Source organism: Salvelinus fontinalis, chromosome 26 (genome assembly GCF_029448725.1).
Source record: "Salvelinus fontinalis isolate EN_2023a chromosome 26, ASM2944872v1, whole genome shotgun sequence".
Taxonomy (NCBI): domain Eukaryota; kingdom Metazoa; phylum Chordata; class Actinopteri; order Salmoniformes; family Salmonidae; genus Salvelinus; species Salvelinus fontinalis.
Window position 1 is genome coordinate 19,587,417 of NC_074690.1, and position 27,491 is coordinate 19,614,907.

The 27,491-nt window shown below is 42.1% G+C and overlaps 1 protein-coding gene across 1 annotated transcript in view; it reads right to left on the reverse strand.

The window, feature by feature from the left end:
• Positions 1–27,491, reverse strand: part of LOC129823856 (CREB-regulated transcription coactivator 1-like) — a 72,943-nt gene that overhangs the window by 12,089 nt on the left and 33,363 nt on the right. The window contains exons 2-12 of the mRNA XM_055882902.1: positions 19,689–19,793; positions 17,818–17,948; positions 17,454–17,513; positions 16,876–16,964; positions 15,015–15,079; positions 9,058–9,092; positions 8,324–8,535; positions 7,977–8,095; positions 7,447–7,629; positions 4,452–4,535; positions 3,325–3,493 (exon numbers count right to left, since the gene is read on the reverse strand). Of these exons, the coding sequence (XP_055738877.1) occupies positions 3,325–3,493; positions 4,452–4,535; positions 7,447–7,629; positions 7,977–8,095; positions 8,324–8,535; positions 9,058–9,092; positions 15,015–15,079; positions 16,876–16,964; positions 17,454–17,513; positions 17,818–17,948; positions 19,689–19,793 (1,252 nt within the window). The remainder of the gene's footprint in view (positions 1–3,324; positions 3,494–4,451; positions 4,536–7,446; positions 7,630–7,976; positions 8,096–8,323; positions 8,536–9,057; positions 9,093–15,014; positions 15,080–16,875; positions 16,965–17,453; positions 17,514–17,817; positions 17,949–19,688; positions 19,794–27,491) is intronic.

The window sequence follows — 27,491 nt, forward strand, 5'->3', positions numbered from 1 at the left end:
ACCTCCAGCAGGCCACAAATGTGCATGTGTCTGCTCAAACGGTCAGAAACAGGCTCCATGAGGGTGGTATGAGGGCCCGACGTCCACAGGTGGGGGTTGTGCTTACAGCCCAACACCGTGCAGGACGTTTGGCATTTGCCAGAGAACACCAAGATTGGCAAATTCGCCACTGGCGCCCTGTGCTCTTCACAGATGAAAGCAGGTTCACACGCACATGTGACAGACGTGACAGAGTCTGGAGACGCAGTGGAGAACGTTCTGCTGCCTGCAACATCCTCCAGCATGACCGTTTGGCGGTGGGTCAGTCATGGTGTAGGGTGGCATTTCTTTGAGGGGGCCGCACAGCCCTCCATGTGCTCGCCAGAGGAAGCCTGACTGCCATTAGGTACCGAGATGAGATCCTCAGACCCCTTGTGAGCCCATATGCTGGTGCGGTTGGCCCTGGGTTTCTCCTAATGCAAGACAATGCTAGAGCTCATGTGGCTGGTGTGTGTCAGCAGTTCCTGCAAGAGGAAGGCATTGATGCTATGGACTGGCCCGCCCGTTCCCCAGACCTGAATCCAATTGAGCACATCTGGGACATCATGTCTCGCTCCATCCACCAACACCACGTTGCACCAGACTGTCCAGGAGTTGGCGGATGCTTTAGTCTAGGTCTGGGAGGAGATCCCTCAGGATACCATCCGCCACCTCATCAGGAGCATGCCCAGGCGTTGTAGGGAGGTCATACAGGCATGTGGAGGCCACACACACTACTGAGCCTCATTTTGACTTGTTTTAAGGACATTACATCAAAGTTGGATCAGCCTGTAGTTTGGTTTTCCACTTTAATTGAGTGTGACTCCAAATCCAGACCTCCATGGGTTGATACATTTGATTTCCATTGATAATTTGTGTGATTTTGTTGTCAGCACATTCAACTATGTAAAGAAAAAAGTATTTAATAAGAATATTTAATTCATTCAGATATAGGATGTGTTATTTTAGTGTTCCCTTTATTTTTTTAAGCAGTGTAGTTTACGAATGTTCAAATCAGGAAGGCTGGTCTGAATGCTTGTTTAACTTTATCCAGTAAGCATAACATAATTCACTTAGTTTCCTATTCTACGGGCATTGTGGGAATGAATACAAACGCATTATCATCAGCATGGCACAATAATGCACATTCCTCACATTTGCTGTTCAACCTATGGGCTCACTCTTGACATTATCACCTTCCTCTCTCTCAACCAATAGGCATAAATCTTGGGATGTATGTCAATTTACCCATGCACTCTCCCTTGCTGTTTCTCAGCAACAGTTTTTGACAATCATCCACCTCCTCAACACCACCAGCTATAATAACCTTAAGCCCTGTCCATTGGAATCCTTTCCCCCAGCGGGGGGTTTCGATGCCAGCAGTCCCGCATTGGGCTACCTGCCATCACATCATCTGGCTCTGAGGATCTTCCCTCGGAGACAGGGCCATTCCCCAAACGATTTAATAAAATGTCATATTGCATTCCGTCTTTGTTGTTCATTCAGTTAAGCCTGAACTAGATTAAACTACGATTGAGTGTCAAGTAAAGTAAAATGAAAATAAATACAGAAAACCTCAACTTAATTAATTTAGCTAGTGTTAGGAATTAATAAGTGCTTAGGCGCACAGGTAAACATTACACTTCCACTTCCCACCACTAGGGGGCATCAGAAACCGGGCCAGGTGCTGAGAGAGCAGGTGGATTGATAAGTAATTGCTCACAGTTGCAAGTGATAGGCAGGTGATCAGTGAGAAGAGAGGTGTCATGGATTGAATAGCCTGTCAGCCCGGCAACCACGTTCCCAATTCCCCGGAGTGCCCAGTTAGGGTAAAGGAGTATATACAGCACGTCTCCTACACGGAGGGTCAGGGCTATACAGCACGTCTCCTACACGGAGGGTCAGGGCAATACAGCAGGTCTCCTACACGGAGGGTCAGGGCAATACAGCAGGTCTCCTACACGGAGAGTCAGGGCTATACAGCAAGTCTCCTACACGGAGGGTCAGGGCTATACAGCACGTCTCCTACACGGAGGGTCAGGGCAATACAGCAGGTCTCCTACACGGAGGGTCAGGGCAATACAGCAGGTCTCCTACACGGAGAGTCAGGGCTATACAGCAGGTCTCCTACACGGAGAGTCAGGGCTATACAGCACGTCTCCTACACGGAGGCAAGTGAAATAGTTGAAGGAGAGAGGGGAGCTGAAGATATGGCGGTGGATGCTCCACTGAATCTTTAGATTCAGAGTGTTGTTAAACAGTTGAGGGAAACTGAAATGCTAATTGTGAAGAAGATTAATTTTATGGTGTTTATTGTGCATGCGATTAATTGTACTGCACAAAGGAACAAAAAGTCCAAGAAACTGGACATAATAGTATCTGTACAGCACTTTGTGACATCAGCTGATGTAAGAAGGGCTTTATAAATAAATACATTTGATTTGATTTATCTGCTGCTGAAAGGTTTTTGGGTTTCCAGGACTTCACTGCCGAACCATAACAAAGAATACTGTCTGAAGATGCTCCTCCTTCTCAGGCTCTAGGGATGGGCGTTGGCAGTTCAATCTGAATAAAGGAGTACATTTGAGTTTTGTTTTGTTTAGTTTTATTTTGTTAATTATTTGGGCAGATATACAGCCAAAACAGTAGGTGGCGGCATGCACATATAGCATTTGTTTGCGGACCGCAATAATATCAAAGAACACACACATACAGTGCATTCAAACCCCTTGACTTTTTCCACATTTTGTTATAAAATTGCTAAATGATTTTTTGCCCCTCATCAATACCCCATAATGCCAAAGTGAAAACAGGTTTATAGAAATGTTTGCAAATGTATAAAATATAAAAAACAGAAATACCTTATTTACATAAGTATTCAGACCCTTTGCTATGAGACTCGAAATTGAGCTCAGGTGCATCCTGTTTCCATTGATCATCCTTGAGATGTTTCTACAAATTGATTGGAGTCCTGTGGAAAATTCAATTGAATTGAGGACTTGAGGACTTGTGAGGCGTCTGTTTCTCAAACTAGACACTCTTAATGTACTTGTCCTCTTGCTCAGTTGTGCACCGGGGCCTCCCACTCCTCTTTCTATTCTGGTTAGAGCCAGTCTGCTTACACTCACTTTCATGCTAAATGCAAACATTCAGACAGCTTATGGTAGAGCAAGGCGTGCATTGGACCCATAGACATAACAAAAGTTAGATATTTGTATTGAGAGAGTGTTTACATTAAGTGAGCTCTATTCCACTGCCTAGCCTTGCAGAGGCTTGAGTGAGCTACCTGGTGTGGCATAATAGTACCTGTGAGAATGATGTTGGGGATGTTGCCATGGCTACTGTAGCCCAGCTGCTGGGAGTCTTGCAGGTTGCCGTGGCTACCCATCAAACCTATCATGGCTGCTTGGGAGTAGTTGAGGGTGGAGCCCTGGCCATACAGACTGTTGTTGTCTGTCATGTTGAACTGCTCCAGCTGTTCGAGGAACAGAGAAAACAGAACATGAGGTTAGCCAACACGGTACCCGAGGTTAGCCAACACGGTACCCGAGGTTAGCCAACACGGTACCCGAGGTTAGCCAACACGGTACCCGAGGTTAGCCAACACGGTACCCGAGGTTAGCCAACACGGTACCCGAGGTTAGCCAACACGGTACCCGAGGTTAGCCAACACGGTACCCGAGGTTAGCCAACACGGTACCCGAGGTTAGCCAACACGGTACCCGAGGTTAGCCAACACGGTACCCGAGGTTAGCCAACACGGTACCCGAGGTTAGCCAACACGGTACCCGAGGTTAGCCAACACGGTACCCGAGGTTAGCCAACACGGTACCCGAGGTTAGCCAACACGGTACCCGAGGTTAGCCAACACGGTACCCGAGGTTAGCCAACACGGTACCCGAGGTTAGCCAACACGGTACACGAGGTTAGCCAACACGGTACACGAGGTTAGCCAACACGGTACACGAGGTTAGCCAACACGGTACACGAGGTTAGCCAACACAGTACACGAGGTTAGCCAACACAGTACATGAGGTTAGCCAACACTCAACAACAAGAGCTCATTTCTCTACTATTAACAGGTGCAAAATGGTCAATATAAAGATTCAGTACAACGGGAAAAAATGGAAACCTATTAATCCAGCGTTTCCTAAACTCGGTCCTGGGGACCCCAAGGGGTGCACGTTTTGGTTTTTGCCCTAACACTACACAGCTTGTTCAAATGTTCAAAGCTTGATGATTATTTAAATCAGCTGTGTAGTGTTAGGGCAAAAACGAAGATGTGCACCCCTTGGGGTCCTGAGGACCGAGTTTGGGAAACCCTGAATTAATATACTGTGCTTTGATACCAAGATATTGGCATATTATGCCATATCAAAAGTAACTAATATTAGCTTGCATAATAAGTTCTGAGGTAGGATGTTAAACCTTACCTTTTGGGAGAGAGCACTGGTCTGTCTGGATGTGAGTTGCTGGTCATAGAAGTCAGCAAATACACTACCCAATATGGAGTGGTGCTAGAACACAAGCATATCCCCTTGTTAAAAACAATACCATGATAGTAATGTACAGGGACAAAACACAGGAAAGGAAGAGCAGATAGAGAGCACAATCACACCATAACATCAAACCATTGGGTTCAGGCAACACCGAAATCACCGCACACATCTGCAATCCTGAAAACGAACAATAACATACTGATGCCTAGACAATAGATAAAGCATGACACAGTACAAACACAGCAGGAATCATGTTTCGCAAGCCCATCAATTAATTTGCTGTGCAATCAACCTCAATCTCATCCATTAGTTGATTAATTAAGTCATCATAGTAACCTGCCCATCTCACCTTTTTAAAGATGATTCGACAGATGTTGCTGTTAAGTACCCAACCAGCCAATGTCAACATGGACTGAATACTACTCAAAAGAACTTCATAAATGTCATCAACCCACAACCAACAATGTTGTATGGAGTTGGTTACCATGCATGTCTTGTACTAAGAATTCTTAATAACTTAGATAAAAGAAAATCATGAAAGAATGAAATCATATGGAAATCCCTTTTGTGGGTAAAGCTAGAATTTTAAAAACATTCAAATCATCCAGTAATGCTCTTGAAGTTTTAATTTCATGTTCTTATAAAAACTGAAAATGTTTCCACTTTCATCGTCTGCCTTAATGTATAAATAATTGGATTATATTCACAGGCACTCAGTAAGGCAGCCTTCGCCATGCCCCTTTCAGTTCAGAACCACATTATCTGTGCCCTGCCAAAAGAACCGTGGGCAAGGGCATGATAACAGCGCATGGACTGTCTGTCGCACCGCATGTAACCCACAACACTGTAGGTTAGCCGTCTAGGTGAAAGAAAGAATCGATGGGCAAAGCCAACCGAAGCATTTAGCTAGTAGCCTAGATACTGAGTGAAAGCTTTTATGATTCCTCTAACAAGAGATTACTTAGTCGTTCAATGTTATGTTCAGTTCAATTAGTTAGTTTATATTATAAACTTACAGTGTACATCTAGCCTACAGGGCCTTGTGGAGGGACCCTGTTCCTTGTTTTTTCACAATACACAAGGGATTCAAAACTCTATCAAGGCTAAAAGTCATCTCTGGTAGCTAAATGTTAACTACCAAGTACATTTTCCTAACTCAACCAACTGGCTAAAGTGTGTCATTTTAGTGACTACGCAACGAGGCCACTTAGGATGCAGACACAGAGAAGCAGCAAGGAGAACGGGATCAGTGACACTGCGAGACACGACGATGGGGGTGGCAGGGGGTTGGTGGCACAAGAGCAGCCGAAAGGGGCAGCCAGCGACGAAAACAGAACCACGATGGAAGAACAGTGTATACCGTCAGTGGGTTTTGCTCGCACGCCCTTACTTGAGGCGAGCCTCCAGGTGAGAAGCCTTGATTGGAGACTGGAGATGTTGGAGACTGATTGGCCGAAGACCCAGCCCTACTGCGGTACTGTTGGGGGAGAGCGCCCTAATACAGGATCATATTTTAGTTAGACTCACTGACTGGCAAATTGTCTGACTGGCTGGCTGACCTGCTGGGTTACTGGCTGGGTTACTAGCTGGCTGAATGAATGGCTGGCTGACCTGCTGGGTTACTGGCTGGGTTACTGACTGACTGGCTGACCTGCTGGGTTACTGGCTGGGTTACTGACTAGCTGACTGACTGGCTGGCTGGCTGACCTGCTGGGTTACTGGCTGGCTGATCTGCTGGGTTACTGGCTGGCTGACCTGCTGGGTTACTGGCTGGGTTACTGGCTGGCTGACTGACTGACTGGCTCCTTTCTGAAAATGTATGCTCCACTATATTTACAGCAGTATGCGTACACCCCTTCAAATTAGTTGATTCGGCTATTGCAGAATCGAGCACACAGCCATGCAATATCCATAGACAAACATTGGCAGTAGAATGGCCTGTACTGAAGAGCTCAGTGACTTTCAACGTGGCACTGTCATAGGATGCCACCTTTCCAACAAGTCAGTTCGTAAAATTTCTGCTCTGCTAGAGCTGCCCCGGGCAACTGTAAGTGTGGTTATTGTGAAGTGGAAACGTCTAGGAGCAACAATGTCTCAGCTGCGAAGTGGTAGGCCACACAAGCACACAGAACGGGACCGCCGAGTGCTGAAGAGCGTATCGCGTAAAAATCGTCTGTCCTCGGTTGCAACACTCACTACTGAGTTCCAAACTGCCTCTCGAAGCAAAGTCAGTTCAAGAACTGTTCGTCTGGAGCTTCATAAAATGGGTTTCCATGGCCGGGCAGCCGCACATGCGCCTAAGATCACCATGCGCAATGCCAAGCATCGGCTGGAGTGGTGTAAAACTTGCCACCATTGGACTCTGGAGCTGTAGAAACGTTCTCTGTGATTAATCACGCTTCAACATCTGGCAGTCCGACGGACGACTCTTGGTTTGGCGGATGCCAGGAGAACGCTACCTGCCCCAATCTATAGTGCCAGCTAAAGTTTGTTGGAGGAGGAATAATGGTTTGGGGCTGTTTTTCCATGGTCCATGCCTCTTAGTTCCAGTGAAGGGAAATCTTAACGTTACAGCATTCAATGACATTCCAGATGATTCTGTGCTTCCAATTTTGTTGCAACAGTTTGGGAAAAGCCCTTTCCTGTTTCAGCATGACAATGCCCCCGTGCACAAAGCGAGGTCCATACAGAAATGGTTTGTCGAGATCGGTGTGGAAGAACTTGACTGGCCTGCACAGAGCCATCTTGCTTAAAGAAGACTAGTTCCTTTGACTTCAAGATCAAACCAAAGTTAGCCGAACAGGAAAAACTAAATTTTGTTAAATAGTGTAGGAACACTAAGTCGGTTTCAGCACTATCTTTTCCTATGGACAGGAGTGTAGGATAAGGAACGTTTTGAAGAGGGAAGGGTTTGAGAAGGTAAGCTTACCGAGTTCATATCCATGGAGTTTTGTGTCTGGCTGGAAGAGATGTTCAGAGGGGAGGGGAGCTGGACCAGCCTGGTCAGTCCTTGAGTGGTCTGCTGCTGCTGCTGTTGTTGATTAGAGGGCTGGCTGAAGAACGTGTACTGGGACAATTGTGCCTCCAGTGTCATGGCGTCTATGGTCTCCGCCTGAGACAGATGGACATAGGAGTTCTAAACTAGTCAGTGGGGAAAAACTGAAAAAGATGTCCACAGAAATGTGATAGAAAGTGTGATCGAAAGTAGAGCGATGGCTAAACTTAGTACAGTCCCCAATTTCAGAAACACTCTTGGATGTTCAGAATCTCTGAAGGCTCCTGGTATATTACCTTTAAATCATTTGACAGGTGCTCCAATTATCCATAGCAACTTACTTTAAGTACATTCAAATAGGGGGGGAAACAACTACAGAGTACAATCATTGTAAATACACTAGAAAAGTAATTCAGAAATGTAACAATCGCAATGCTAGAAGGGAAGAGTACGGTACGTACTACCTGGGCGAGGGTGAGGGGTGGCGACAGGGTGGGGGAGAGCTGTAGGGACTGGTGCTGGTGGGAGTCCTGGATGACTATGTTGTTGTCCTGCCTGCCTTGCTGGGAGGTGGTCTGTCCTGCTGGGAAACAAAACAGCAAACATATCTTTCAGAATCCCAACTGTCATAGAAAGCTAGAGACAGAGAGACGTATATAAGATACATTTCGGCAAACTGTCTGCCATGTTGGCACCATGTGGTGTCATCATCTTCCAACTTCTGGTGCCAACATGAAAATTCTAAATTTCTAACTGTGTTTCCAAACTCTATACATCTATGGTTCTGGAAGGTGGAGGACTGAGTGGTCACCTTGGCTGTTGGAGCTGAAGCTGTATGAGTGGCTGGAGGCCAGGTTATCCGTGCTATTGTAGGCGCTGAGGGCAGAGTCCTCGGGGTCCAGGGGGGTGGGCAGCGGAGGGGGGAACTGGATGTTGGTCAGATTAGGCAGGGAGCCGCCGCCGGTGTTTTGGGCTGAAGGCATCAGTGACGCGGTCAGCTCCTGATCTGGAGACGGGAATATGCTGAAAATAGAAAAAATATATGATTGGTATCCCCATAATGACAGTAGCGGTATTATATGCAGAGTCAGCAGATTTCACAGGCTGCTGCAGTGTATGTAAAATAGCCGACTTCAGCAATATTTCCACTGTGGGTTTTCACATAGTCCTTCGAACTGGACAGGAAGTTGTGCATAAAGCGTTACCAGCAAATCCTTTCCAGATATACACTTCTCTTCATGTTTTCAACATGACCCCAAAGGAAAGGAAGGGAAATTGCCTCCAATTGTATTCTCTCCTAATAAGCCCAGTACTAAGATTTCTGCAAGGGACCTGTTCACATTCTCAAAATAACAACATCCTAGACAGCCAGAACTCACTGGCTCCACAACCCTTCTTGAAGTATGTCAACGATGTCCCAAAACATCAGTAGGAAAAACACAAGATCATCACTAAACCGCAACTGTTGTGGACTGTCATAATCAGCCTTTCACAAAGCTATACTGAAGTCAGGGTGCTTAGATTGTAGTCTGTGGAAGAACTCACTTGATTCCTGGAACCTTGGATCTTGATGAAACATTCTGAGGGAAAAATAAAAATGAGAACTCAGTAACAATACAACTCAGAGCTGTAGAACAATACAATACAACTCAGAGCTGTAGAACAATACAATACAACCCAGAGCTGTAGAACAATACAATACAACTCAGAGCTGTAGAACAATACAATACAACTCAGAGCTGTAGAACAATACAATACAACTCAGAGCTGTAGAACAATACAATACAACTCAGAGCTGTAGAACAATACAACTCAGAGCTGTAGAACAATACAACTCAGAGCTGTAGAACAATACAACTCAGAGCTGTAGAACAATACAACTCAGAGCTGTAGAACAATACAACTCAGAGCTGTAGAACAATACAATACAACTCAGAGCTGTAGAACAATACAATACAACTCAGAGCTGTAGAACAATACAATACAACTCAGAGCTGTAGAACAATACAATACAACTCAGAGCTGTAGAACAATACAATACAACTCAGAGCTGTAGAACAATACAATACAACTCAGAGCTGTAGAACAATACAATACAACCCAGAGCTGTAGAACAATACAATACAACTCAGAGCTGTAGAACAATACAATACAACTCAGAGCTGTAGAACAATACAATACAACTCAGAGCTGTAGAACAATACAATACAACTCAGAGCTGTAGAACAATACAACTCAGAGCTGTAGAACAATACAACTCAGAGCTGTAGAACAATACAACTCAGAGCTGTAGAACAATACAACTCAGAGCTGTAGAACAATACAACTCAGAGCTGTAGAACAATACAATACAACTCAGAGCTGTAGAACAATACAATACAACTCAGAGCTGTAGAACAATACAATACAACTCAGAGCTGTAGAACAATACAATACAACTCAGAGCTGTAGAACAATACAACTCAGAGCTGTAGAACAATACAACTCAGAGCTGTAGAACCATACAACTCAGAGCTGTAGAACCATACAATAGAACTCAGAGCTGTAGAACCATACAATAGAACTCAGAGCTGTAGAACCATACAATAGAACTCAGAGCTGTAGAACCATACAATAGAACTCAGAGCTGTATAACCATACAATAGAACTCAGAGCTGTATAACCATACAATAGAACTCAGAGCTGTATAACCATACAATAGAACTCAGAGCTGTATAACCATACAATAGAACTCAGAGCTGTATAACCATACAATAGAACTCAGAGCTGTATAACCATACAATAGAACTCAGAGCTGTATAACCATACAATAGAACTCAGAGCTGTATAACCATACAATAGAACTCAGAGCTGTATAACCATACAATAGAACTCAGAGCTGTATAACCATACAATAGAACTCAGAGCTGTATAACCATACAATAGAACTCAGAGCTGTATAACAATACAATACAACACAGAGCTGTATAATACAATACAACACAGAGCTGTATAATACAATACAACACAGAGCTGTATAATACAATACAACACAGAGCTGTATAATACAATACAACACAGAGCTGTATAATACAATACAACACAGAGCTGTATAATACAATACAACACAGAGCTGTATAATACAATACAACACAGAGCTGTATAATACAATACAACACAGAGCTGTATAATACAATACAACACAGAGCTGTATAATACAATACAACACAGAGCTGTATAATACAATACAACACAGAGCTGTATAACAATACAACACAGAGCTGTATAACAATACAACACAGAGCTGTAGAACAATACAATAGAACTCAGCTGAGAACAATACAATATAACTCAGAGCTGTGTAACAATACAATAGATCTCAGAGCTGTGTAACAATACAATAGATCTCAGAGCTGTGTAACAATACAATAGAACTCAGAGCTGTGTAACAATACAATAGAACTCAGAGCTGTATAACAATACAATAGAACTCAGAGCTGTATAACAATACAACTCAGAGCTGTATAACAATACAACTCAGAGCTGTATAACACAATACAACACAGAGCTGTATAACACAATACAACACAGAGCTGTATAATACAATACAACACAGAGCTGTATAATACAATACAACACAGAGCTGTATAATACAATACAACACAGAGCTGTATAACAATACAACACAGAGCTGTATAATACAATACAACACAGAGCTGTATAATACAATACAACACAGAGCTGTATAACAATACAACTCAGAGCTGTATAACAATACAATAGAACTCAGCTGAGAACAATACAATAGAACTCAGAGCTGTATAACAATACAACTCAGAGCTGTAGAACAATACAATAGAACTCAGCTGAGAACAATACAATAGAACTCAGAGCTGTGTAACAATACAATAGATCTCAGAGCTGTGTAACAATACAATAGAACTCAGAGCTGTATAACAATACAACTCAGAGCTGTATAACAATACAACTCAGAGCTGTATAACAATACAACTCAGAGCTGTATAACAATACAATAGAACTCAGAGCTGTATAACAATACAATAGAACTCAGAGCTGTATAACAATACAATAGAACTCAGAGCTGTATAACAATACAATAGAACACAGAGCTGTAGAACAATACAATAGAACTCAGCTGAGAACAATACAATATAACTCAGAGCTGTGTAACAATACAATAGATCTCAGAGCTGTGTAACAATACAATAGATCTCAGAGCTGTGTAACAATACAATAGAACTCAGAGCTGTGTAACAATACAATAGAACTCAGAGCTGTATAACAATACAATAGAACTCAGAGCTGTATAACAATACAACTCAGAGCTGTATAACAATACAACTCAGAGCTGTATAACACAATACAACACAGAGCTGTATAACACAATACAACACAGAGCTGTATAATACAATACAACACAGAGCTGTATAATACAATACAACACAGAGCTGTATAATACAATACAACACAGAGCTGTATAACAATACAACACAGAGCTGTATAATACAATACAACACAGAGCTGTATAATACAATACAACACAGAGCTGTATAACAATACAACTCAGAGCTGTATAACAATACAATAGAACTCAGCTGAGAACAATACAATAGAACTCAGAGCTGTATAACAATACAACTCAGAGCTGTAGAACAATACAATAGAACTCAGCTGAGAACAATACAATAGAACTCAGAGCTGTGTAACAATACAATAGATCTCAGAGCTGTGTAACAATACAATAGAACTCAGAGCTGTATAACAATACAACTCAGAGCTGTATAACAATACAACTCAGAGCTGTATAACAATACAACTCAGAGCTGTATAACAATACAATAGAACTCAGAGCTGTATAACAATACAATAGAACTCAGAGCTGTATAACAATACAATAGAACTCAGAGCTGTATAACAATACAATAGAACTCAGAGCTGTATAACAATACAATAGAACTCAGAGCTGTATAACAATACAATAGAACTCAGAGCTGTACAACAATACAATAGAACTCAGAGCTGTACAACAATACAATAGAACTCAGAGCTGTACAACAATACAATAGAACTCAGAGCTGTATAACAATACAATAGAACTCAGAGCTGTATAACAATACAATAGAACTCAGAGCTGTATAACAATACAATAGAACTCAGAGCTGTATAACAATACAATAGAACTCAGAGCTGTATAACAATACAATAGAACTCAGAGCTGTATAACAATACAATAGAACTCAGAGCTGTATAACAATACAATACAACTCAGAGCTGTAGAACAATACAATACAACTCAGAGCTGTAGAACAATACAATAGAACTCAGAGCTGTAGAACAATACAATAGAACTCAGAGCTGTAAAACAATACAATAGAACTCAGAGCTGTATAACAATACAATAGAACTCAGAGCTGTATAACAATACAATAGAACTCAGAGCTGTATAACAATACAATACAACACAGAGCTGTAGAACAATACAATAGAACTCAGCTGAGAACAATACAATATAACTCAGAGCTGTGTAACAATACAATAGATCTCAGAGCTGTGTAACAATACAATAGATCTCAGAGCTGTGTAACAATACAATAGAACTCAGAGCTGTGTAACAATACAATAGAACTCAGAGCTGTATAACAATACAATAGAACTCAGAGCTGTATAACAATACAACTCAGAGCTGTATAACAATACAACTCAGAGCTGTATAACACAATACAACACAGAGCTGTATAATACAATACAACACAGAGCTGTATAATACAATACAACACAGAGCTGTATAATACAATACAACACAGAGCTGTATAATACAATACAACACAGAGCTGTATAACAATACAACTCAGAGCTGTATAACAATACAATAGAACTCAGCTGAGAACAATACAATAGAACTCAGAGCTGTATAACAATACAACTCAGAGCTGTAGAACAATACAATAGAACTCAGCTGAGAACAATACAATAGAACTCAGAGCTGTGTAACAATACAATAGAACTCAGAGCTGTGTAACAATACAATAGAACTCAGAGCTGTATAACAATACAATAGAACTCAGAGCTGTATAACAATACAACTCAGAGCTGTATAACAATACAACTCAGAGCTGTATAACAATACAATAGAACTCAGAGCTGTATAACAATACAATAGAACTCAGAGCTGTATAACAATACAATAGAACTCAGAGCTGTATAACAATACAATAGAACTCAGAGCTGTATAACAATACAATAGAACTCAGAGCTGTATAACAATACAATAGAACTCAGAGCTGTATAACAATACAATAGAACTCAGAGCTGTATAACAATACAATAGAACTCAGAGCTGTACAACAATACAATAGAACTCAGAGCTGTATAACAATACAATAGAACTCAGAGCTGTATAACAATACAATAGAACTCAGAGCTGTATAACAATACAATAGAACTCAGAGCTGTATAACAATACAATAGAACTCAGAGCTGTATAACAATACAATAGAACTCAGAGCTGTATAACAATACAATAGAACTCAGAGCTGTAGAACAATACAATAGAACTCAGAGCTGTAGAACAATACAATAGAACTCAGAGCTGTAAAACAATACAATAGAACTCAGAGCTGTAAAACAATACAATAGAACTCAGAGCTGTATAACAATACAATAGAACTCAGAGCTGTATAACAATACAATAGAACTCAGAGCTGTATAACAATACAATAGAACTCAGAGCTGTATAACAATACAATAGAACTCAGAGCTGTATAACAATACAATAGAACTCAGAGCTGTATAACAATACAATAGAACTCAGAGCTGTAGAACAATACAATAGAACTCAGAGCTGTAGAACAATACAATAGAACTCAGAGCTGTCGAACAATACAATAGAACTCAGAGCTGTCGAACAATACAATAGAACTCAGAGCTGTATAACAATACAATAGAACTCAGAGCTGTATAACAATACAATAGAACTCAGAGCTGTATAACAATACAATAGAACTCAGAGCTGTATAACAATACAATACAACTCAGAGCTGTATAACAATACAATACAACTCAGAGCTGTATAACAATACAATACAACTCAGAGCTGTATAACAATACAATACAACTCAGAGCTGTATAACAATACAATACAACTCAGAGCTGTATAACAATACAATACAACTCAGAGCTGTATAACAATACAATACAACTCAGAGCTGTATAACAATACAATACAACTCAGAGCTGTATAACAATACAATACAACTCAGAGCTGTATAACAATACAATACAACTCAGAGCTGTATAACAATACAATACAACTCAGAGCTGTATAACAATACAATACAACTCAGAGCTGTATAACAATACAACTCAGAGCTGTATAACAATACAATACAACTCAGAGCTGTATAACAACACAATAGAACTCAGAGCTGTAGAACAATACAATAGAACCCAGAGCTGTAGAACAATGGCATTAAGATATATCACCAGATCTGAGTGCACTTCACCTTTTTGCCATCCCAGCTCTGTTTTTGTTCGTCTTTGTCCATATCTGATTCTGTGTCTTCTGGCCCTGGTACATGAAGCAGAAGTATTGGAGAGGAAAAGAAAGGACGAGAGGGAGAACGAGAGAGAAAATGAGAGGGAGTTCAATTAATCTAATTGTCACTTATCTAGAATTTAAAAAAGCAAAAAAATATATATTGAAATACCCTTATTTTCATCTTGCCATAACAGTGCAAGGAAAATGAAATCAATACAAGACGGAATTTGATATCATTTTTCAAAAGAGTTTCTCAATAAAAGGAATACGCTTCAGACAGCCATTAGTATGTCACATTGAGAATCACTTGGATATTCATAATCATCCTGTGAGTAATGTCTACAGCCTTTAAAGACAAGGTCTGAAGCCTTTTATCATGTACACCAGAGTATTCAATAGTACACTAAAGGGTAGCCTGCAAAGCCATTAAGAAATATTTAATCATTAATACATCGTATATCACCTTCCTCATAATGACAGAGTTAATTAATTTGCGCTGGATTAAAAAATCATTATTAAACCTACAAACTGGAAACAGAGCATTGGGGCATTGTAGGGCCAAGAGTTTTTGTTAACCACCTGACCAGATTTTTTTATTTTTTATTTTATTTTAAATCTAATGATGAACTAATGGTAATGTTACACTGAACAAAACTACAAAGGAAACATGTAAAGTGTTGGTCCAATCTTTCATGAGCTGAAATAAAAGATCCCAGAAATGTTCCATATGCACAGAAAGCTTATTTCTCAAAAATGTGGTACACAAATTTGTTTACATCCCTGTTAGTGAGCATTTCTCCTTTGCTAAGATAATCCATCCTCCTGACAGATGTGGCTTTCGGCATATCAATGACTTTATTAAACAGCATGATAATTACACAGGTGCATCTTGTTCTGGGGACAATAAAAGGCCACTAAAAAATGTGCAGTTTTGTCACACAATGCCACAGGTGTCTCAAGTTTTGAGGGAGTGTGCAATTGGCATGCTGACTGCAGGAATGTCCAGCAGAGCTGTTGCCCGAGAATTTAATGTTCATTTCTTAGAGAGTTTGGCAGTATGTCCAACAGGCCTCACATCCGCAGACCTCATGTATGGCGTTGTGTGGGCGAGCGGTTTGCTGATGTCAACATTGTGAACAGAGTGCGGTGGGGTCATGGTATGGGCTGGCATAAACTACGGACAACGAACACAATTGCATTTTATCGATGGCGATTTGAATGCACAGAGATACCGTGACGAGATCCTGAGGCCAATTGTTGTGCCATTCATCCACCGCCATCATCTCATGTTACAGCATGATAATGCACGGCCCCATGTCACAAGGATCTGTACACAATTCCTGGAAGCTAAAAATATCCCAGTTCTTCCATGGCCTGCATACTCACCAGACATGTCACTGATTGAGTATATTTGGGATGCCCTGGATCGACGTGTTTCAGTTCCCGCTAATATCCAGCAACTTCGCACAGCCATTGAAGAGGAGTGGGACAACATTCCACAGAACACAATCAACAGCCTGATCAATTCTATGTGAAGGAGATGTCACACTGCATAAGGCAAATCATGGTCACACCAGATACTGACTGGTTTTCTGATCCAAGCCCCTACTTTTTTTCTTTAAGGTATCTGTGATCAACAGATGGATATCTGTATTCCCAGTCATGTGAAATCCATAGATTAGGGCCTAATTTATTTATTTGAATTGACTGATTTCCTTCCATGAACTCAGTAAAATATTTTAATTTGTTGCATGTTGCGTTTAATATTTTTGTTCAGTTTATAAAACTCTTATAAATTAAGTATATCAAGTTCAAATCCGACGCACCTCGTTTAAGCTGCAAATCCTGTGAGCCTCCTGCAAAAATATCCTGTGGGTTCAAAGTGCTCTGATGCAACGCAGAGTCCGAGTTTGTCCTATAGCACAGGGAAAGAGACTTACACCACTTAGTTTGTCCTATAGCACAGGGAAAGAGACTTACACCACCTAGTTTGTCCTATAGCACAGGGAAAGAGACTTACACCACCTAGTTTGTCCTATAGCACAGGGAAAGAGACTTACACCACCTAGTTTGTCCTATAGCACAGGGAAAGAGACATACACCACTTAGTTTGTCCTATAGCACAGGGAAAGAGACATACACCACCTAGTTTGTCCTATAGCACAGGGAAAGAGACATACACCACTTAGTTTGTCCTATAGCACAGGGAAAGAGACTTACACCACTTAGTTTGTCCTATAGCACAGGGAAAGAGACATACACCACCTAGTTTGTCCTATAGCACAGGGAAAGAGACTTACACCACCTAGGGGTGACTAAATGTATCAATTGTGAAAAGTCAAGGGACGTTTCACAACGAAATCCAAACAGTATCACATGCCACAACATAGTTGGATTATCTTACCTCCTCCAACTGGTGTCGGGTGGGGGTGACAGATACACCGAGCCATATGGAGAGCTATCAATGTGAGACCCCTGGTTAAGGGCAATACAAATCTGTAGCATCTCACAACTGAAGTCAACAATGTAAAACACCATGGCGCCATAGAGTACAGTCTATGCTATTGAAGTACATTGGTTAAAGATGTTACAAAGTGGCGCTTGCTTCAATAAATAAAAATAAATAAATTGGTAATTACAATATAATTACTATATTCTTAGTGTAATTACCATATTACCATGTCATTCGTAATCAAATTTCCATTGCATAAGAGACTGTAAAATGAAGTGTAATAAAAATACAGTCACGTAAATCGACAGTAAAGGATATTTGGCGTCCATGTTTGTCGAGGGGCCTTCCGTGTAGGGACGTGATGCGGTTTCTGTCCCGGTAAACTCTGTCAACCAATCCATGATGCCGTGTTGTCCTGCTGGTGTCACCTGAACCTTGAAAGGGAGTCTGCAGACACCAACAAAACAAACCAGTCACAAGCTACATAGATACAGTTGAAGTCGGAAGTTTACACACACTTAGGTTGGAGTCATTAAAACTCGTTTTTCAACCACTCCACAAATTTCTTGTTAACAAACTATAGTTTTGGCAAGTCAGTTAGGACATCTACTTTGTGATTACACAAGTCATTTTTCCAACAATTGTTTACAGACAGATTATTTCACTTATAATTCACTGTATCACAATTCCAGTGGGTCAGAAGTTTACATACACTAAGTTGACTGTGCCTTTAAACAGCTTGGAAAATTCCAGAAAATGAAGTCATGGCTTTAGAAGCTTCTCATAGGCTAATTGACATCAATTGGAGGTGTACCTGTGGATGTATTTCAAGGCCTACCTTCAAACTTAGTGCCTCCTGGCTTGACATCATAGGAAAATCAAAAGAAATCAGTCAAGACCTCAGAAAATAAATTGTAGACCTCCACAAGTCTGGTTAATCCTTGGGAGCAATTTCCAAACGCCTGAAGGTACCACGTTCATCTGTACAAACAATAGTACGCAAGTATAAACACCATGGGACCAAACAGCCTTCATACCGCTCAGGAAGGAGATGCGTTCTGTCTCCTAGAGATGAACATACTTTGGTGTGAAAAGTGCAAATCAATCCCAGAACAACAGCAAAGGACCTTGTGAAGATTCTGGGAGAAACAGGTACAAAGGTATCTATATCCACATCAACATAACCTGAAAGGCCGTTCAGCAAGGAAGAAGCCACTACTCCAAAACCTCCAGAAAAAAATCCAGACTACGGTTTGCAACTGCACATGGGGACAAAGATCGTACTTTTTGGAGAAATGTCCTCTGGTCTAATGAAACAAAAATAGAACTGTTTGGCCATAATGACCATCGTTATGTTTGGAGGAAAAAGGGGGATGAATGCAAGCCCGAAGAACACCATCCCAACCGTGAAGCACAGGAGTGGCAGCATCATGTTGTGGGGGTGCTTTGCTGCAGGAGGGACTGGTGCACGTCACAAAATATATGGCATCATGAGGGAGGAAAATGATGTGGATATATTGAAGCAATATCTCAAGACATCAGCCAGGAAGTTAAAGCTTGGTCACAAATGGGTCTTCCAAATGGACAATGACCCCAAGCATACTTCCAAAGTTGTGGCAAAATGGCTTAAGGTCAAGGTATTGGAGTGGCCATCACAAAGCCCTGATCTCAATCCTTTAGAAAATTTGTGGGCAGAACTGATAGAGCATGTGCGAGCAAGGAGGCCTACAAACCTGACTCCGTTACACCAGCTCTGTCAGGAGGAATGGGCCGAAATTCACCCAACTTATTGTGGGAAGCTTGTGGAAGGCTACCCGAAACGTTTGATCCAAGTTAAACAATTTAAAGGTAAAGCTACCAAATACTAATTGAGTGTATGTAAACTTCTGACCCACTGGGAATGTGATGAAAGAAATAAAAGCTGAAATAAATCATTCACTCTACTATTATTCTGACATTTCACATTCTTAAAATAAAGTGGTGATCCTAACTGACCTAAGACAGGGCATTTGTACTAGGATTAAATGTCAGGAATTGTGAAAAACTGAGTTTAAATGTATTTGGCTCAGGTGTATGTAAACTTCAACTGTAAATGATAGCCAAATATATGTCAACAAAAGAGTAAACATGCTCAATTTAGGGTAAGACCACAAATATTTCAAATCAGAGTCCTACAAACACACTTACCTGAAAAGGCATGTCAATGGTGCCATTTCCAATCTGATTGACATTTGGCAATGATCCGCCATAATACTGCCCACGGTTTTGTCCCAACTGTAAATACTGGGTCTTCTGTAATTGAATAGAGAGAGTGAAGAAACAAAACAATAAGCAAACATGGAGTCAGATAATGTTAGGTATGAAATATTCAAAAGGCAATAGAACAAATAATTCAAAAACAAAATGGAGGAGCTTCCGATTGTGCATGTGAATGGAGAAGACTTATGGATGAGGCTCTTACGCATTAGTTAAATTTGGCAAATTTTTACTTTCTTACATAGCAGATTTGATTGATGAGTTCGTAAGTTACTTTTTTGATTCAAATGTCATACAATCTGAGGAGCAGAAGACCTGTAACTAACGTTTCAACCGCGATGGCAAACGTGAATGGTACTGGCGCAGACTCCAGTTCAACTGTTACGCTCATGCAGTCACACTCCCCACAGATCTTCAGAACTTATGTATGGTTCTGATCTCGGAAATTACAGCTACCATTGCCACTCAGCTCAAAACTGTCATCGATGCTGCTCTGGCCACCTTCTCCGCCGTCCTGGATGGTGTCCGAGCCGTTGTGGATGAACAAGGCCACCGACTTAACGGCTTTGAACATGACCTGTGTGACTACAGTAACCGCATAGTGAGAAATGAGAATGAGAAAACGGTTGCCTGTCTGAGCTCCGAAAACCAAAAACTGATTAACAAGACCGATGACCTTGAATCCCATTCTCATCGTTGCAATCTACGGGTTGTTGGTATACCAGAGAAACTTGGAGGGAACTCAGTTAAGTTCATGTCAGACTTCTTCGCAGAGGTGCTAGGTCCAGCCATCGTTCCATCTTCCCCGAAGCTGGACAGAGCCCACCGCATTGGCCCTTCCCCAGCGGCGGAGAGGACAACTCCAAGCCTAGAGTGTTTATCATCCGTTTTCATTATTACCGTGACAAGGAGCGCATCCTCCAGAGGCAGGGCAGAGACCAGCTACACTTCTGCGGATGCAAGGTGTTCATCTTTCCTGACCTCAGCTCGAGTGTCGCCAAGAAGAGAGCTAAATTCCTTGAAGTGTTCCCATTTTGAACCATTTCATGTGTCTGAAGCTACAAACTCTGCCTTCCCGGCGGGCCTGGAGAGCAAATCAAGTGCACTATAGGCCTAGCCCTGGCCAATCGGATGGGTCAGATTACCGTGTCTACAGTAAAGTAGCAGGCTTAAAAAAAAGTCCACAGCAATGTTGATACTGTGATATTTAAAAACATTTAAAACCATGACCAGAGAGAGAATGTCAATGAATACAGCAAAGAGCTGCTGTTTTTATGAGTGAGTTCATGTTTAAGTTCTTGCTCAGCACTGTCAACACTTTTAGAGGCTATTAAAATGCGCATTCTTCAAACTTCCACTCACGCTACAACCAACACTGCAGCTGTAATGAATGAGTAGAAAAGTCTATTGATAGGCTTGCATTATTATTAGCAGATTGTTTCTTTTTTAATATCGAGAAATATTTAACTTTCTTTGTTCATAGGAGTAACAACATGAATTTGTGCACGATGCAGGAATAATACGGTACTACTTGAGTTTCACCATCAGCTGGAAGACGGTGTCCCTTTTTGGTCAGTGTCAATGGAGGAAAGGGAGAGCGGAGGGACGTTGAGAGGCGGATCCCTGTCTCCTCTTGCTCTCTCCCTCTGTTGAGCAACCTGGTCTCTGAGTATTTCGTATTATTCTGTATGTAAATCTGCAACATTATTTAAGATGATATGTTATGTATTAATTTGTGGATGTTCGAGACACACCATATCGTATGATATGTTACGATTTGCAAAATGTACAATGTTACGAATTTTCTAAATCGACAATATATTACTAATTGGCAAAACGTATGATATGTTACAAATTCTAGCTAGATGTTTAATGTTAGCTAGCTCGGTAACATTTACTAGGGGTTAGGGTTAAGGTTTGAGTTAAGTTTAGGAGTTAGGTTAAAGGGTTAAGGTTTGGGTTAGGGGAAGAGTTAGCTAAAAGGGTTAAGGTTATGCGATGAGACCAGGTTACACTAAGACTGACCATCAGATGCAGGCACCATCAGCCCAGAAAAATATTGAAATGTATACTCGCTCAGCTGTGCCTCACGAGTATTACAACAACTGATCTATTACGAGTGTGATCATATAGCCTACCTCAAATTTTGAAATATATATATTTTTTAAATGGTCAGAACAACAATGCAATGGCAGGGCAATTCAAGCAAAGCCAATATGCGGTGATAATGTATTTGGCATATAGCCACTGCAAAAACCTCATTGCCACAGTACTGTTTTTAATAGGTTAATGTTGCATACGCTTACGTTTTTTAAGTCATGTAAAAATAAAACAAATCTGAGCCGTAGATCTCGGCTTGCATTTTGACTCAGAAAGTGATCTTCACACAGAAAGGGTTGGTCACCACTGAACTAGCCTATTCCGGGCCCTCAGAGTTTCCTGCGCCAGTGAGCTCGGGACAGACATAACGCTTCCATTGGATATATGGGATCATCAGATCATGATATTTTGCTCTTTCACGTCAAGGCCGGGAAAATTGGAAAGATTTTTCAAATACTGAGGAACTATCATTCAATGTTTTTTATTTATTTTTATTTTTATTTAACCTTTATTTAACCAGGTAGGCAAATTGAGAACACGTTCTCATTTACAATTGCGACCTGGCCAAGATAAAGCAAAGCAGTTCGACACATACAACAACACATAGTTACACATGGAGTAAAAACAAACATATAGTCAATAATACAGTGAAAAAAAAAAGTCTATATACAATGTGAGCAAGTGAGGTGAGATAAGGGAGGTGAAGGCAAACAGATATATGTATAAATAAATAAAATATAAAAAGGCCATGGAGGCGAAGTGAGTACAACAGAGCAAGTAAAATAAAAACTAAAAAAACACTGGAATGGTTGGTTTGCATTGGAAGAAAGTGCAAAGTAGAGACAGAAATAATGGGGTGCAAAGGAGCAAAATAAATTAATAAATAAATACAGTAGGTAAAGAGGTAGTTGTTTGGGCTAAATTGTAGATGGGTTATGTACAGGTGCAGTAATCTATGAGCTGCTCTGACAGCTGGTGCTTAAAGCTAGTGAGGGAGATAGGTGTTTCCAGTTTCAGAGATTTTTGTAGTTCGTTCCAGTCATTGGCAGCAGAGAACTGGAAGGAGAGGCGTCCAAAGGAAGAATTGGTTTTGGGGGTGACTAGAGAGATATACCTGCTGGAGCGCGTGCTACAGATAGGTGCTGCTATGGTGACCAGCGAGCTGAGATAAGGGGGGACTTTACCTAGCAGGGTCTTGTAGATGACCTGGAACCAGTGGGTTTGGCGACGAGTATGAAGCGAGGGCCAGCCAACGAGAGTGTACAGGTCGCAGTGGTGGGTAGTATATGGGGCTTTGGTGACAAAACGGATGGCACTGTGATAGACTGCATCCAATTTATTGAGTAGGGTTTTGGAGGCTATTTTGTAAATGACATCACCGAAGTCGAGGATTGGTAGGATGGTCAGTTTTACAAGGGTATGTTTGGCAGCATGAGTAAAGGATGCTTTGTTGCGGAATAGGAAGCCAATTCTAGATTTGACTTTGGATTGGAGATGTTTGATGTGGGTCTGGAAGGAGAGTTTACAGTCTAACCAGACACCTAGGTATTTGTAGTTGTCCACATATTCTAAGTCAGAGCCGTCCAAAGTAGTGATGTTGGACAGGCGGGCAGGAGCAGGCAGCGATCGGTTGAAGAGCATGCATTTGGTTTTACTTGTATTTAAGAGCAGTTGGAGGCCACGGAAGGAGAGTTGTATGGCATTGAAGCTCGCCTGGAGGGTTGTTAACACAGTGTCAAAAGAAGGGCCAGAAGTATACAGAATAGTGTCGTCTGCGTAGAGGTGGATCAGAGAATCACCAGCAGCAAGAGCGACATCATTGATGTAAACAGAGAAGAGAGTCGATCCAAGAATTGAACCCTGTGGCACCCCCATAGAGACTGCCAGAGGCCCGGACAACAGACCCTCCGATTTGACACACTGAACTCTATCAGAGAAGTAGTTGGTGAACCAGGCGAGGCAATCATTAGAGAAACCAAGGCTGTCGAGTCTGCCAATGAGGATGTGGTGATTGACAGAGTCAAAAGCCTTGGCCAGGTCAATGAATACGGCTGCACAGTATTGTTTCCTATCGATGGCGGTTACGATATCGTTTATGACCTTGAGCGTGGCTGAGGTGCACCCATGACCAGCTCTGAAACCAGATTGCATAGCGGAGAAGGTGTGGTGTGATTCGAAATGGTCGGTAATCTGTTTGTTGACTTGGCTTTCGAAGACCTTAGAAAGGCAGGGTAGGATAGATATAGGTCTGTAGCAGTTAGGGTCAAGGGTGTCCCCCCCTTTGAAGAGGGGGATAACCGCAGCTGCTTTCCAATCTTTGGGGATCTCAGACGACACGAAAGAGAGGTTGAAGAGGCTAGTAATAGGGGTGGCAACAATTTCAGCAGATAGTTTTAGAAAGAAAGGGTCCAGATTATCTAGCCCGGCTGATTTGTAAGGGTCCAGATTTTGCAGCTCATTAAGAACATCAGCTGACTGAATTTGGGAGAAAGAGAAATGGGGAAGGCTTGGGCGAGTAGCAGAGGGGAGGGCAGTGCTGTTGTCCGGGGTAGGGGTAGCCAGGTGGAAAGCATGGCCAGCCGTAGAAAAATGCTTATTGAAATTCTCAATTATAGTGGATTTGTCGGTGGTGACAGTGTTTCCTATCTTCAGAGCGGTTGGAAGCTGGGAGGAGGTGTTCTTATTCTCCATGGACTTTACGGTGTCCCAGAACTTTTTTGAATTTGTGTTGCAGGAAGCAAATTTCTGCTTGAAAAAGCTAGCCTTGGCTGTTCTAACTGCCTGTGTATATTGGTTTCTGGCTTCCCTGAAAAGTTGCATATCACGGGGGCTGTTCGATGCTAATGCAGAACGCCATAGGATGTTTTTCTGATGGTTAAGGGCAGTCAGGTCAGGAGAGAACCAAGGGCTATATCTGTTCCTGGTTCTAAATTTCTTGAATGGGGCATGCTTATTCAAGATGGTGAGGAAGGCATTTAAAAAAAATGACCAGGCATCCTCTACTGACGGGATGAGATCAATATCCTTCCAGGATATCCCGGCCAGGTCGATTAGGAAGGCCTGCTCGCTGAAGTGTTTCAGGGAGCGTTTGACAGTGATGAGTGGAGGTCGTTTGACCGCTGACCCATTACGGATGCAGGCAATGAGGCAGTGATCGCTGAGATCTTGGTTGAAAACAGCAGAGGTGTATTTGGAGGGCAAGTTTGTTAGGATGATATCTATGAGGGTACCCGTGTTTACGGAGTTGGGGTGGTACCTGGTAGGTTCATTGATAATTTGTGTGAGATTGAGGGCATCAAGCTTAGATTGTAGGGTGGCTGGGGTGTTGAGCATGTTCAAATTTAGGTCGCCTAGCAGCACGAGCTCTGAAGATAGATGGGGGGCAATCAGTTCACATATAGTGTCCAGAGCACAGCTGGGGGCAGAGGGTGGTCTATAGCAGGCGGCAACGGTGAGAGACTTGTTTTTAGAGAGGTGGATTTTTAAAAGTAGAAGTTCAAATTGTTTGGGAACAGACCTGGATAGTATAACAGAACTCTGCAGGCAGTCTTTGCAGTAGATTGCAACACCGCCCCCTTTGGCCGTTCTATCTTGTCTGAAAATATTGTAATTGGGGATAAAAATGTCTGAATTTTTGGTGGTCTTTCTAAGCCAGGATTCAGACACGGCTAAAACATCCGGGTTGGTAGAGTGTGCTAAAGCAGTGAACAAAACAAACTTAGGGAGGAGGCTTCTAATGTTAACATGCATGAAGCCAAGGCTATTACGGTTACAGAAGTCATCAAAAGAGAGTGCCTGGGGAATAGGAGTGGAGCCAGGTACTGCAGGGCCTGGATTCACCTCTACATCACCAGAGGAACAGAGGAGAAGTAGGATAATGGTACGGCTAAAAGCTATGAGAATTGGTCGCCTAGAGCTACTAGAGCAGAGAGTAAAAGGAAGTTTCTGGGGGCGTTAAAATAGTTTAAAGGAATAATGTACAGACAAAGGTATGGTAGGATGTGAATACAGTGGAGGTAAACCTAGGTATTGAGTGATGATGAGAGAGATCTTGTCTCTAGAAACATCATTGAAACCAGGTGATGTCATCGCATATGTGGGTGGTGGAACTGATAGGTTGGATATGGTATAGAGAGCAGGGCTAGAATCTCTACAGTGAAATAAGCCAATAAACACTAACCAGAACAGCAATGGACAAGGCATATTTACATTAAGGAGAGGCATGCTTAATCGAGTGATCAGTAAGGGTCCAGTGAGTAGAGGTTGGTTGGGGTCGTGGCGATCCAGACAGCTGGCCGGGTATATGGCTATCGGTAGCAGCATAGGATGGAGGTCTGTTTGTAGATACCTCGTGCGTTTCCGTCGGTAGGTTCCGTGTAGTGGGGTTTTGTTCAGATAGCAGCCGATAGGACAGCTAACGATTAGCGGGCCTCAGGTGAGCGTTCAGGTAACGTCGGGACGGATTTGCCGGTTGGATAAATCCCTCGGGCAGATAACGTCGGCAGTCAGTCGTGAAGGCCCGGTGGGGTTCCGTATCTGCAGCAGCAACAAAAGAAACGGGTCCGGATGGTGATGGAACTCCTCAGCTGGCTAGCTCCAGCATGATTTGAGTTTGCTCCGGGGTCGACGTAAGCCAATAGTCACACGGTATGCAGCTAGCTAGCTGCGAAATCAAGGTGCAAGTGTCCAGAGCCTGCGGTTGGAATCCGGGGAAACTGAGAGAAAAAAAAAGTCCCGGAATGCTCCGGTCCGAGTCGCGTTGCACAAAAGTGCCGGTAGATTATCGAGCTAAAGGAATAGCTGATGACCGCAAAACGTGGGCAGCTGAAACACCAACGCTAGCTAGCAAACCGGCTAATTTCGGGGCAGCTACAGATTAGCTTCTGGCTAGCTATCGGAGTAGCTTCTGGTTAGCTATCAGGCTAGCTTCTGAATTAGCCCCTGGCTATCTTCCACGATGGATTTTCAGATTGAGATAAATAATACTTATTGTAATTGGTGAAGCGGGTTGCAGGAAAGCTTTTGCAGGAAAGCTTTTGTAGTTGAGTTCTTGGATAATAAAATAAATAAAAGATATGTGAAGAAAAGGTGTAAATATATATATATATATATATACAGGACACGACAAGACAATACGGAAAACACGTCTGAACTGCTAAGCCACCTTGGAGTTCTATGTAATGTAAGATAATTTTTTTAATTAAAAAATACTTTGTTGCCTTGTGTGAGGTGAAGAAAAAGTGACTGAGAAGCTCAGCTTATTGGTGGTGTACGTGGTGTGTTAAGACAATCAGAAATCAGACATTGCCAAATGGGCAAGGAGTCTTTGGCAATTCCTTGGGCCTTCCTCTGACACCGCGTGGTATAGGAGTTGTCGTGCCCTCTTCACGACTATCTTGGTGTGTTTGGACCATGACAGATTGTTGGTGATGTGGACACCAAGGAACTTGAATCTCTCAACCCGCTCCACTACAGCCCTGTCGATGAGAATGGGGGCGTGCTCGGTCCTCCCTTTCCTGTAGTCCACAATCATCTCCTTTGTCTTGATCACGTTGAGGGAGAGCTTGTTGTCCTGGCACCACACTGCCAGGTCTCTGACCTCCTCCCTATAGTCTGTCTCATCGTTGTCGGTGA